Source organism: Alligator sinensis, unplaced genomic scaffold (assembly GCF_000455745.1).
Source record: "Alligator sinensis unplaced genomic scaffold, ASM45574v1 scaffold846_1, whole genome shotgun sequence".
Classification (NCBI taxonomy): domain Eukaryota; kingdom Metazoa; phylum Chordata; order Crocodylia; family Alligatoridae; genus Alligator; species Alligator sinensis.
The window spans coordinates 1,160,771-1,175,172 of NW_005842230.1; the positions used below are offsets into that span (position 1 = coordinate 1,160,771).

Sequence of the window (14,402 nt, forward strand, 5' to 3'; positions counted from 1 at the left end):
CAAACCTTCTAGTCTTTGGATCCTGCCCATACCTTAAATTATATTAATTCTTCAGCTGTCTTTTTCTCAGCTCTCAAATGTAATTAATAAAACTACAGACTTTCCCCAGGTATTGCATTTATAAGTTCATGTGAGGAAGTGACCATTATAGCTGAGGTTGCCAAACAGTTTTTAATATAACCCTCTGCTTTCATTCATTCTGAACTTTCAACTTTCATACTTGGTTTCTGCCAGAGGTGGATTTAGTTAGAAAGATTAATCAAAACAAGTATATTCATCTAGACCAGAAGTTCTCAAACTGTGGTCCGCAAACTTCATCCAGGTGGTTCACAGAAAGGTTGCGGACCAATACTTGTACGGTAAGACTACTAATATTAAAATGAGTTGTGTGCTTTGATTTGTAGAACAAAAACAAGTTTATTAAGTAGTCCGCTGAGACCCTCAGCAATTTTCAAGCAGTCTACGAAAAAAAAGTTCGAGAACCACTGATTTAGAATATGAAGAGACTTAAGAAAACAATTTTTAACACTGCCATATCACTTCCAACTCTTCTCCATATACTGTGCCAATACCTACATTTTCACTGTAGTTCCAAATGTTCTAAAAATTATCCGAACTTCCTGCATGATTTATTAAAATAATGGATAACAGTGTTCACTTCTCTATATTTCTTCCAAGGATGGCAAAAAAAATTATAACCATTAATTTAGGTCCCTGGCAGATGTTCAGTTAAAGGCATGATGGGATCCAATCCATGATCTGAACAATTGTGCCCTATCGGCAGTGCAGTGGGGGGATCATAGTCCCAGCACCAGGCAAGTAGCAAACCGGGGGCGCAACACATCCAGTTTGGAGCACCAGTCACCTGACCAACACTCCCAGCCTCAGGAATGCATCAGAGTGCCTCAAAACTAAGAGCGCTGATCAGCTACTGGAACTCCCAGCCTTGAAGGAGCGCCAGAGTTAAGAGCTCCAATGTGCTCCTGAGGCTGGGAGCCCTGATCAGCTGCCAGCCTGGCCCCATGTTCCACTTTAGCTGCAACTATTTTATGTAAATTTGTTCCTTGCTTTATCACGCCATTAATGACTAAGTTACTACCTGAGGTTGATTAACTGGTTAATCACATCTTAAGTGTAACAGACATCTACCAGGGGCCTTAGCCTCATAATATTTCTTTGCAAGGCAGCTTAAGTATCATTATGCCCTTTTCATAGGTGAAAAAGTAAAGGCTTCTTAGATTCCCTGTCCAGCACAGCTTTCCATTGCAGGACCTTCCAAAACTGTTTCACTAGTAAAATGGTGGAAGACTTCCTTAGATGAGGTACCGGCAACAACCAACCTTTTAATTATCATGTCATAGCATTGTCTCAACTAATGCTCAACTATGGGACCAACGTGAATATCCTTTTTCTGGCATTTGTAACTTTGCCTCTTATAAATGTAATGCTTTACAGTAATTCTCTTAACACGTTTTATTTGCTGCAGAAAAAGACACAGCTTTCTGTGGTATGAAGCCAATTTCTCTCAAAACAATTAACCTCAAAGGTATCATCATTCCTGACATTCCACATCAGGTTTCAGGTAACGCTCAAACCAAAGGGTTTGACTGATAAATATCAACCATCAATTTCAACTAGCCAGTATCACTACTTGTAAATTCAGTAAAACAGGCTCGCAATTTGATTTTTACTTCTTTTTTTTATTACTAATTTAGGCAACATTAATTTCCATTATTTATAGTTAACTGCTTTATTTTCTGGATACAGTCCCCCCCCCCCCTTGTGGTCTACAGATGTTCACTTAATTGATGCTTAAATATAAAAAAGAAGAAAAAAACAGAAATCAAAAATTTACCGGTACAAGTGGTTAACATATGGAGTTACACCCAAAGAATTCATCCAGTTTCGGAAGGTCCTCTCTTCTTTACTTTCACCTATAGACATAAATAGCTGCATATTAATTTCTTGTGGGCAACATTTTAATGGACAAGGTTTAGATCAGTGGTTCCCAAACTCTGACAGATTGCTCACCACCAATTTAAAACAATACAACCTTAAATACCAGCAGCAAATTTTTCAGTTCAACCTTAAGTACCACCAGAAAAATTTTTATCATATAAAGTAATTATAATAAATCTGTTAACTGACAGGTTGTCTACATACCACTAGTGGTACACTTACCACAGATTGGGAACCACTGGTTTAGATCATTTATACACAAACTAGCAAAAGTTGCTTTGAATAATTTATTTGCTACCTTTTTCCGTGAAAATGCATGCATCTCTTTCACAGGAGTATTATCTCCTAGCCAAGGAATGGAGACAGTCCTGTCAAACATAGGATTTCAGGGCTCTAGGTACAAGGCCATGAGCATCACAGGGAAGTATATGAGAACATAATTTTCTGTGCAATTTCATACAATACCAAATAAAACATACTATGGATTGTATTTTACATTCTTCTGCTCTGTATTGAGCAGTAGGCTGTGAAGAACAACAACAATGCTAATCATCAAATGAAGACCACTGGAATTCAGTTTGATTGGTAACATTAAATTTGTTTTAAATGCCATTTTATTGTCACATGTGTTTTAGTGCACACATTGCCATAGTATCTTAAGCTCCAGTCTATATAGGAGGGGTGGCCAACCTGTGGCTCTTCAGAAGTTAATATGCATCTCCTTGAATCTTTGCACAAGCACACAACGTGACGTAAAGGCTATGGAAGCTGGTCACCATGTGCTTGTGCAAAGATTCAAGGAGACACATTAACTTCTAAAGAACTGTATGTGCCTCTGGAGCCGCAGGTTGGCCACCCCGCTATATAGCACTCCAGCATCTACTTCTGCATTCAGCAATTTCCCAAGAAGCATTCTGGAGACTTCTACAGTGCACTAGACCTCTCCTTTTCAATCTGCATTGCTGCAGACTCAAAAAGACAATGCTGATTAGATTTGTGAAGCTATTTTCACAACAGCTAAGTAAGTCTTACAAATTTAAGTGGCAGTTTTGCTTCTGGGGAATCCACAAAATTCTGTTTAATATGTCTGAACGTCAAACAGTTTTGTATTGTTCTTTCTTTCTTTGAGTGTGTTTGTTCAGGCACCATTGGTCAATGAGACATCTCTAACAGAAGGATTTGCTTCTCTGCTTTATTTTCTATGTACTACTTCTAAGCCAGGGGTAGGCAACCCCCGGCACAGGTGCCAGAGTGTAGTACTTGAAGGTATTTTGCTTGGCACACATGACTCTGGGTGGATGGTGGGGAAACGGCCGAGGCTACACAGCAACAGCAAGGACTGGGCCCCTCTTGGCTCCTCCGTCATTCACCCCTGGGGCACACCAACATCTTACAAGTTGAAGTGGTGGGTGGTTTCAGCACTCTGCCCAAAAATGTTGCTGACCCCTGTTCTAAGCTATCCTTCACCTTGTTCTCTGTTATTATCCAGCTTTCTTCTCTCTCACTGGTGTTAACATATTAAGTGACTCCTTTAGTAGTATGTAGTACTGGTAATACCTTACCTTGTAGCACTTTCCATTCTGAATGTCTGTTATACTGTTTGTAATTTAATACTGCACACGCCATTTGTTCCTGTGCTTTTTCGTAAATAGAACATTTAAGAAATAACAAGAAACATTTAGGCCAAAAAACACATGCCAGGAAAACACTATACTTCCTGCTTTACTCATCTGACCTATAGAACAGAAATGACATATTCTTCTCTTCCTGGCCCATTTCTAATTGAAAGAGAAATTCTCCACAAAAGGTGGAAGGAATGGCCTCCAAGAACTCAAAAATGGCATATTTTGAATGAGGGTTTCTCTTGCTATCTCCCTTCAACTCTCCACAAAACAACTCTATGAGCTTGTTTAATCAAGCTGGCAAAAAAAATCTCTCATTTAGTAATGCAATTAGGGCTGATTGGAGGATAACAATTCAATTCCATAGCCACTTTTGAGATTTCATAAAATATATTCTTGTTTTTCTCTGGAACAAGAGCTCTTTGAATATTCTCAAGAAACAGAATCTGTTTTTGGATTAAACTGTCAGTTTTTTAATGTTAGTCATTTTTCCTTTGATTAGAAGTGCCAAATAAGCAGGGATCCAGATTTTCTATTCACCATGGAAAAATGCAGAACAGACTTTCTCTTTTAAAGGAGAAAAACACAAGCATTCTTCTTCAATGGAGACAAATGTGAGAAGCAGCAGTTTTCCCCTTGTAGACTGGCAGAGGCATCAGTGAGGGGGCTGTGGCTTGCATGTGAGGGGCAACGGTGTATCAGGGCTGCTCAGCTCCACAAAGCAGGGGGGACAGCCACAGCTGGACCTGCATCCTAGTTAGCAAACGGGACGGGGGGGAGGGGGTTCTAAACCAAAATATGTAAGTATTTCAAATTGATTTTATTACAATGATTGAGGCAGTGGCAGGCTTCCACGCTGCTTTAAAATTGTAATCTCTGTCTCTCTCATATCTGTCCATCCACCTATCTATCCATCTATGGCTTAGCCTGTCTCTCCGTAATGCTCTTTAAACATCAATAGCTTGAAAACTGTAAGATAAAACATTTGTGTCTTCAGAGAAATTTCTTTGCTAAACCTTAGCATTTTTTTAGTGACCATGTCAGGATGATCCCAACTTCCAGAATTGGGAAACAAGTCAGGGGCCAGGGCCGTTTCTACTGAGTTCGGTGTGGTGGGGAAAACAGAGGGAGGGGCCAGCTGATGAAAAGTGAGAGCTGGGCAGAGGCATGAGGCAGTGGGTGGGCAGCAGCAGCCCTGTCCCGAGCCCCAAAAAGAGGAGGTGCCTGGGGGCAACATGAAGGAAGCCCTAGGGCGTGGGTGGCTGTTCTGAGGCATAGAGCTTGCTTGCCCTTGCCCAGCAAAGAGGCGCGCAGGTGGCAGCTGGGCAGCAGCATGGGCAGATGCGCCTCCAGCCCTCTGGATGAAATCAAGTGAAGGAAGGGACTGGTATCTTCAAATGTTCAGCTTATTTTATTAAAGTTTTTATAAATGTTTAATTTACTTAATAAATACAAACAGAAAAATCTGTTTGTTTTTGTTATTTGAAATTCACCTGTCATTCTTGATGGGCAAGTCACTAGTAAATCAATAAAACATTGTGTTCAACAGATATAGTGGCATTTCATTTTATCATGGAAAAACATGTATTTTGGGTTTATTAAAGAATTTGGGAATTCTTTTAAAATCAGAGAATATGCAATTTTTAGGCAGAGAAAAACCAGAATCCCTGCTAATGAGGCACTTCAGAAACCTTCCCCTTAAAGATAGCTATATAGAAACCAATACTTATCTGTAAAATGTTTCAGCTTTGACAAAACAGAATGTTGTAGCAAATATTGTAGGAAAAATTTTGTTGAAAATATTACAACCAGTTCCAACTAAAATTAGCGCTCTTGGTTAACTAGGAACTTAAAGCTTTAAAAACCCAGTAGTAGAATTAAAATTTTGTGAGGTCTTTCATTGTTCAAGTAAGGATTCCTGTTTTCAAACTATAATTTTACTGGTAAAAAAAAAATATACTGATTTGGACTGTATTTCTGTTAGCTCTGCTTCACTTCTTGTTAATTTCAGAGTGTTGGGAAAAGGGGAAGCAGGAAGGAGAATCAGGGATTCTCACAAATTGCTGAACATGGATTTTATGTCAGGATTTTATTTCCAATATTTTCTGTAAAAATTATCAAAGCTAGAAGGATTATATACTTTGTATATGCAAATCTTACATAAGGGCTTGTTTCTTCCCTAGCTAGCATGAGGGTAAAAAGCCCCTCATCTTGGATTAGAGTAAAAGGCAGACAGAGGGGCAGGTGGCTGCTGTGGCTCCAGCTCTGGTTCCCAAACTGGGCTTGGGGTTGGAGCTGTAGCAGCTGCCTGACCTCTGTCTCCCATCTCTGCTCCCCTCCCTGCCCTCCTGGCACGTAAACCCCCAATCTAGGGGGCACCTGTGGCAGTGGTGGCAGCAGGAGCTACTGTTGCTGCAACCACTGCTGTATGGCTGAGCCAGGGCCAGAGTTACTGTGTGCTTCATGTCCCAGGCTGGTATGGGGCTGGAGCCATGCCCACCAGTAAGCATTAGAGGAGTTGAGGGGAGAAGAGGGATCAGAGGTTGCAGGGGACAGGCAGAGAGGGCAGAAGCTGTGTGGGAAGGCAGAGGCAGCAGGGAGTAGGCATGGGGGTCAGGGGGAGGCAGCAATGAAGGGGGCTGCTTGCCCCCCTGCACCTGTCCCTCTGCTGCTTTTCCTCCATGTACTATTACAGGGAGAATTTATGACAATCCTCCAATAATTAGTTTCTATACAAGGAAAAGTATAATGAATTTATACATTTTCCATGTATAGAATCTAACTATTGAGGGCTCATCTTAACTTTAAAGTCATTTTCTATTTGGGTAAATACAGTACTATCCAAGTTGGCAAGCATACACTTCAGAAGAATAGCAATTACATATTCTGGAACTAAATCCCATTTTGGATTAGTAGAAATTGAAAAACCTACCAATCTTTTGTTTAGTTTGGTGTAACTTAAAATTGATCCCTGGCTGAAATACATTTTTAGGGACACTGGTACATTCCAAAGACAAGAGCCAAAATCTTCCAGGAAAACTTACTTAAGAAAGTATAGATAGTAAAGGAAAAATTAAGCAACTTCACTCACACTAGGAATCTTAAACTGCATGCTGAACACTGCCAAAGGAATCCAAACTAGACAAACAGGAGCAATAGCGTGCAAGTTGAAAAGTGCACTTCTGACTAGCAGGAATTCAGGAACTAAAAATAGCTCACCATATTTAATATGCCACCTTAAACAAGTTCCTCTCTCATGCAGCACAGAAGTATTCCTAAGTTTTCCAACTGGCTAAAAACTGACCAGGTTTTTTTTCCTGTTCAAAAATACCTTGTGGTCACTTCTGGGGCACGTATTCTGCTGTGTGGTACGGAAGAAGCCAACCCAAGGGAAACGCACAGAAATGGGGCAGAGAAATGAGCTGAAGGAAAGTGGCACTACATGGCCACCTCTTGCCTCTCTGAAACCACTATTCTATGCAGCTGAGGGAGGAATATCCAAGATGACAGGCAAAGAGGTCTGAGGAGTAGCTAATCAATAAGGTATAATTAATTTCATAGGGCAATAAAACTTCATACGCAATTTGTATAAAAAGTTACTACAGTGCAGAATAGAAGTCAGCCCCCCAGGGAGTTTGAGCTGACAATATGCCAGAAGCAACAGCTCAGCAAAGTAAAAAAAAAATTACAGGGGTAGGTGTGTATGAACCAAGATACAACAAGCAGGGCTTTCCTGCTTAGGCTTAAGCACATGCTTTCCATATACTAAGCCTCAAGTAAGAACTAGAAGCCTTGTCCCCTCTTGCTTTTTTTTTTGCTGCCAGATCTACCTCCAAAGAAAGAATGTATTAGAACAGCAGTCAGATAAGAGCTATGCAGCTATGAGGGACCTGTTTCTATTCTGTGAAGTTTTACATGAGAAGGGGACTATTGGGTCCTAAGTAAATACTTCCAAAGGGTCTGTCTGTCCTTCATCTATGTGCAGATCACAATGAACACTGAACATTATCCAAGTATTTGGAGAGGGGGACAGAATTAAAGTTGAACCACCTCTCAATAACCTAAACTAATGCTAATTGTTGCAGCAAAGGACAGGCACATTTTCAATGTGCTCTTTCTGGAGGAAAGTGATCTGTCACTGAGAGGAAAAAGAGGACTTTAAACAGGCAAATTAAGCCTCTCATGAAGCTGTATATTTAAAACCTTGACCATTTTCCAGCCCACATCCTTAGATTTAGATTCTTGAACCTGGAAAGGTCACACAGTGAGATAATTCCACATAAGAAGTTAGATGGCATTTATACAGAGTTGTGAAAGGCTTGCCCATATCATAAGGGCATTTTTATTGCTGTCTTCTCCTCAGTTGTGACGGCATATTAAAGCAAAGATAGCAATATAAGAACAATGCAAAACCAACCAAGAGGAAACACGTGGTTACAGTAGGAAAACAACCCAAAAGACTGCAGGATAGATGTTTATGGAATATAGAAAAGTACTAAATACAGTACCTATATTAGGAGGGGTCAAATCTGCATTTCACGGAGCAAAATAGGAAAGTATTATATATTATAAATCACATTATGAAAACACACCTATGGCAAAACTAAGAAACAAGTATCTTGTGTTTTATATAAAAATATTTAAATAACTTGAGAACAATACCATATGAAAGTGAAATCATACAGCAGTATTAAAAGGAAACATGAAGAACAGAACAAAACACAACTAGTTCTGATTTCTGGCTCAGAAATATTGTTTATAAAGGAAAAAGATACAGATAATAATTATATGATTCTCTTGTCTCTAGAATAGATATTAAAAGCAATGAGTTATGGTTACCATCACTTTCATTACAACATTGGATTAATTGCTTATAATTTTTCCATACTTCAACCATTTGAACTGACATTTTCCATACCAAATGTCAGCTTTAATCTAAATACCTTTAAAAAGTTTAACAGAAAATAGCTCAGCAGTTTCACAGAATGTGGTTCAAGAAATATCTGCTGTTCTGCCCAAACTATATCAGCTAGAAGTTTTAGCATCTCTACGTTTTGGTGCAGTGATGTGAAATTTGGCAGGGGTAGTGTCACAGATATGCTTTGTTATGGTATACTCATATAAGAGAAAGTCTATGTAAAACACAATGATGTTTTAGTATAACTCCCCCCCTGCCCACCACACGCTTTCTCTGGTCAGCATTGCTTCACCCATTGGATAAGTGTTTCTTGGCAAGCAACTGAGGGAATAGTACTGGCATAAACTACAAAGGAACCCACAAACCCTCATTTCTAACTAAGCCTGAGTATAAAAACTGTGCTCATGGTAATCTGACAGGAAGGGAAGAAAGCAGTTGAAGATCATTCAGGACTCAAATCAAGAACAGCCTTTGGTCAGAGCAACACAAGCAAATAAAACCTCTCCTTCTGATAACTAGAATGAGAGAGGATCAATTTACATGCTAATATCTGAAAAAACTAATAAACCAAGTTTTTTTTTATATATTAGTATTCCAATAGGCTTTGCCAGAAGGGGGCCTTATCTCAATCTATTTTTCATAAATTATACCTACTTCTGATGCTCTTATTTCTATAGGCTTACAGATTGAAAGAACTCACCTTCTATTAAATTGAGGTCATAAGCAGAGCTATCAGGCTTGTGTAGGGCTGGATATGTATTAAAGAGATTTGCAACAAAAGCCAAATTAAGTTTAGGGTTGCCTGCAACCACATCAGCTGGAGTAACAAACTGTCTGCAGCCCAGTTTGTTTGCTTCCTGAAGCATGCGTTCAGCTCTCTTCAGATCATTTTTCTCCTAGAAAAGGAAGTAAAACCAAGTACCTTTTTATTGATTTTTTGGATTATTTTTGATATCTCTGGAATCATATCTTCATATAGGACTGTGCATTATTACGCTGTACACTATAAGCAAAGGCAGACCACATTCAGAACCTAGATATTCATTTTGATCTCTACTGTAGTGCGACAATCCAGTATCTTGCTTTCTTCTGGAATATAACTGAATGCTACCAAATCCACTTGATTGCCACACTGATGTCATTTCAGGATGGAGGGGGCTCACAGAAAAGGTATATATACTTAAATGTAATGGTATACATGATTTTTACTATAATAATAAATAATGAGATCTCATTGCCTATGTTCAGCAACTCAGAACTCTAAAACACTAGTCTTCCCAGAAGATGTCACTGTATCCTTTGTACTTGAATAAACCCATTGTACTCAGAAGTAGAACTGATGAAAAAGGTAAGAGAGACTATTCATGGAAAATTTCCCTTTTGGCATAGAAGCATGAATATAAATTTTTGACAAAACATGAAATATTTCAGTTTCAGGTGCTCAGAGTTCTTTATTTAAAAAGAAAAACACTCCATAGAAATCAGACCATTTTCATTACCAAAAAAAGAATATTTGACTGAAAAGCTATTTTCTGTCAAAATTATTTTAGTGTAAACTTTCCAATCTTGCCTTCTCAGCAGCCTCCAAAGGAAGAATGTCAACATAACAACCTAAGATGGCCTTTTAAACATTTCTGTTATTTTGCTTGAAGGGTTTGAACATGACAGCACCCTCCATGTCTAATGATTTTTGGAGGGGTTCTTCACATATTTAAGTGTCATTTTATTCCAGGGATCAGGAAGAGAATATAAATCTTCTGCCTAAAGAGGCCTACTCTGACTGAGAAGCGGAACATAACCACGCAGCTCAGTTAGAATTCTTTGTTGAAGAAGACAAGGTTCCTTGGGTGAATCTGATATCTTTTATTAGACCAACCCAAATAGTTGGAAAATAATTATTAAGCAAGCTTTCGGGTTCAAAAACCCTTTGTCAGGCTAAGGAAGTTTCAGCAGTTGGTGTGTGCTCTTCCTGGATGGAATGAAAAGTAAAGAAGCCAGTGGCTGGGCTGGTATGCATACAAGACAGGTAGTCAGTGAAAATGTAGACTGAGGAGTCAATGGGTGAGAGACAGGCTGGGTGGCGGGGGGGAGAAGAAAGAGAGAAGGGGGATGAAAGTGGAGAGATACCTGGGGAGTCAGATGTCAGGCAGGTTATAATGTGTCATAAATCCAATGTCTATATTTAGTCCATGATTTTTAGTATCCAGGAGGTTGATGAAGTGGAGTTCAGGACTGAGAGACTGCAGAAAGAGTGGTTTTCTTGTGAGAAATGTGCCCCCACCGGTAATTGGGTATTTCTGTCTTCGATGGATTTTTGGTGTGTGTTCATTCTGGTGCGCAGTTGTTGTTTGGTCTCTCCTACGTATTTTCCATCAGGGCATTTGGTGCATTGGATGACGTATATTACCAAATCCAATGTCTGCCTATGTCCTTAGACCAACACGGCTACAACCTACACCCCTGTAACACTGTTGAAGAAGGTTTTCCAGAATAGCAGGCTATAAACAACATCCATGGGGCAGAGGAAAGGATGGAACAGGCTGGTTACAAAATATTTTACCTCTTTTAGTTAAAGCACAGTTCCACTTTGTACAGTGAAAGGTACATAGTTGTGTCTAACATGTCCTGGAATTGTACTAAAATCTTGAAGGCTCAAAGCTTATGCATCTTCCAAATCAAGCTAACCACAAAAGGAAATCATGTTCTGGGATGTAACATCAATGAGACAACATGTAAATCTTTGTTACTTAACGGAGACACAGTTTTAAATCTCAGAATACTTACATCAAACCCTGAAAGGTCAATGGGAATTTCATAATCTTTGTCTCCTTTGGGTGCAATCTGATTCAGGAGATGGTAGTAGGCTCTTGAATCCTAAAACAAGTAATGCACTTTTAGAGTATGGGCCAAGATTTACTCCTCTAAATTTAATATACTATTATTTTTATGGTCTCCCTCAAAGCCCATTGAAAACATTACAATGACTAATGCCACTTTCAATAAACTCTGGATTTGGCTTTTAGTTAAAATCTGCTTAATCTCTATGGCTACTTTTCTGGAATATTTCTCATAGAAGCCATTCAGTCAAATGACTATGAATAGGAATGACTGCCATTTAGTCAGGACAATGTTAACATAAACTCTTCTTCACTGAATATACTGGCCAACCTCATAGATTACAAGACATTTAAGGTAGCTGTTAAATTCTAACTTCATCTTTTGATGCGGATGTTACTACATAAGGTGTTCATGAGAAAGACTTAGAGATTGAACAATGGGAATTTCATTTTTATGAATCAGTTCAATATTCATCCTTTTTATGAATCAGTTCAATATTCATCCTTCATCATTCTCACTTTTTAAGAATAGTCCCTTGTCTTAATGGACCAATTGATTGGGACAAAACTGTGTACCAAAACATCCCAGTTAAAGAGATTCTATTACATATTTTGTTAATCATTATTTTTATTTGTTGAAAAGTCCAATATATGTATTTTGCTTCTGCTGTTCCCATAGAAATCAGGCACAGAGGCAGAGACAAACTTGTACTCCTGGTAAAAGTAGCTAATTTAAAAACGTTTTAATATATGTGCCCTACATACTAAAGGACATTTTGATTAGATGTGCTCTAGTTCATTAAAATCAAGTTAATATTTTTATTAATAGGCTCTTCAACGTTTTTTTAAAGAAAAACAATGGCTACAAAAATATTTTAATGGTTTATTCTGAAATAATTAGAAGGAAAATTACCATAGAGATCCACTCATTTATTGCCCGTTCACTTTTGCTTTTAAACGTGCTGTTTTTCTCCTACCAACTTAACGAAGAGTGAGCAGAACTATACCCAAAATGAGATCCCTCCCCAATTCAGCTAGGTAAAAAGAGACAATTCCCAGACTTTCTGGAAAGGGATGATGGAAAGCAGTAAATCTGTGAGTGGGGTTGTACTTAAAACTATTTGGGTCATTTAGTACAATTTGCAACATTTGTATTCTTGAACGACAGTTACTGTTTTGACCCATGTGGGAAGTGTTTTGTTTGCATTGTATATTCCTTGTTGATACATTGTATTAGCAGCTGAACAGGACAATGTGTGATCTTAAAATGTACAATTCTAGGATAAATTTGACTAACAAATTCCTGTAAAACGTGGATCACTAGCACATTCCTAATTCCCATCTCTCTCCTTAATTTCAAAACAGATTACATTCTGCCAATATTACTTTCATTTACTAGAATGACAAGTATATACCTTAATGTCCTGACTGAAATTGTTTATTTCCTGCCATCCTGCATTTGACAGGTGGTAGTTTACCCAGCGCAGCAACAGCTCTTCTGGGGAAAGTTTCAGTAACTGCTCCAGGTCTTCCCCTTCATTTAGCAAAGCAATAAGAGCTAAAAGCAAGTTTGAAAGAAAGCTGAATTATTGTTACCAGTGTCAGAAGGCATTTCATCGCACCTCACACATTTTATAGAACCTGACATTGTTTTCCTTCTTACCTTCATTTCTGGAGAGCTCAATATCAGCTAAAAGACCGACTTTAATGATCTGCCACACGAGCCCTAATACCAAATGTGGTCTCCCTTCCTGTAGATCTTGTGATCCAATGTTGACTACTGTACAGCCAATAGCTGATGCAGAATTCAGGGCAAGGTTTATGTTTTCCTATTGAAACATTAATGCTAACAAAATTAATATTTGTCAATATAAACACATTCAAAACAGCAAACACCAGCTTGGTTATTTTGTGGGCTTTTGAAATTGTAAGGAACAGAAAAATTTCATCTCAGATTAGTCCTTGTAATGCACTAGTATGCTCTGCCCAAAAGCAGCAGCACTAAGATGGGAAAAGACATCCTTTTTGCAGTGTGATCTAGCCGTGCCGTGACTTCACTGATGCCTAGAGATGTCACTGGGGCTGTCATCCTGCAGAGTAAATTCTCTGCCCCTCGTGGGGCTTCAGGAGCTCAATCCTGTGGGAAAAGAGCCCCAGATGCTGTACCCCAACTTGGGGTGCATGTCAGCAAGTGAGGGAAACTCCCATTTCCAGACATGCCTCCTTTGTTGGGGCATGAGAGAATCCCCCTGTAGGGAATTCAAGCGGCCGGGGGGGGTGCACACACGACTCTGAGCATAATGGGTACACCAGGACCTAGTGCTTTTCTCATTGCCACACCCCAAGGCACCATGTGCAAGCAGAGGGGGGGACTCCTATGGGAGTTTCCCCCCTGCATGCATGCAGATGCATGCATCATTGCAGAATAATTTCCCCAACATGCATTTGCAAATGCAGAAGGGGGAAACTCACATAGGAGTCCCCCTACTCTGCTTGCACAGCAGCCCAAACCCACAGTTTGGCAGCAAGAAAAAGGAGTTTCCCACACCATGTTTGAATCCCCTGCAGACTTAATATGGCTCATCCAGCAAACAGATCCATATGTAGTAAACCGTCTTGCAATTTTTGCTTACAAGGCTGAAGCGATCAGAGTTAAATAGCCTTTATTGTTGACATGACCGATAAACTTTATCACTGTATTTGTTTTTCACTATGACAATTGTGAACCTATGTACAATATTTTTTATAGAGTCATGATCTGATTTATCACCATATTTGTACTTGATTATGTTAATTCTAGGGGTAGGAATAAAGCTTTTATAATAGTTGGCCCCATTTCATTATTGTATTTGCACTTCTGTTATTTTCATAGTTGGTAGGGTCGGAAGGGACCTGAGGATATCATCTAGTCCGACCCCCTGCTGTGGCAGGAAAGAGTACTGGGGTCAAACGACTCCGGCCAGATGTTCATCTAGCCTCCTTTTAAAGACCCCCAGGGTAGGAGCCAGCATCACTTCTTTTGGAAGTTGGTTCCAGGTCCTAGCCACCCTGACAGTGAAATAGTGC

The 14,402-nt window shown here is 39.3% G+C and overlaps 1 protein-coding gene across 5 annotated transcripts in view; it reads right to left on the reverse strand.

Moving 5' to 3' along the window:
* Nucleotides 1-14,402, reverse strand: part of PLS1 (plastin 1) — a 79,177-nt gene that overhangs the window by 17,253 nt on the left and 47,522 nt on the right. For all 5 annotated transcript variants that reach the window (XM_014521609.2, XM_025208466.1, XM_014521610.2 and 2 more), the window contains 5 exons: nt 13,000-13,165; nt 12,752-12,894; nt 11,284-11,373; nt 9,200-9,395; nt 1,856-1,934 (listed from right to left, as the gene is read on the reverse strand). In XM_014521609.2, the coding sequence (XP_014377095.1) occupies nt 1,856-1,934; nt 9,200-9,395; nt 11,284-11,373; nt 12,752-12,894; nt 13,000-13,165 (674 nt within the window). The remainder of the gene's footprint in view (nt 1-1,855; nt 1,935-9,199; nt 9,396-11,283; nt 11,374-12,751; nt 12,895-12,999; nt 13,166-14,402) is intronic.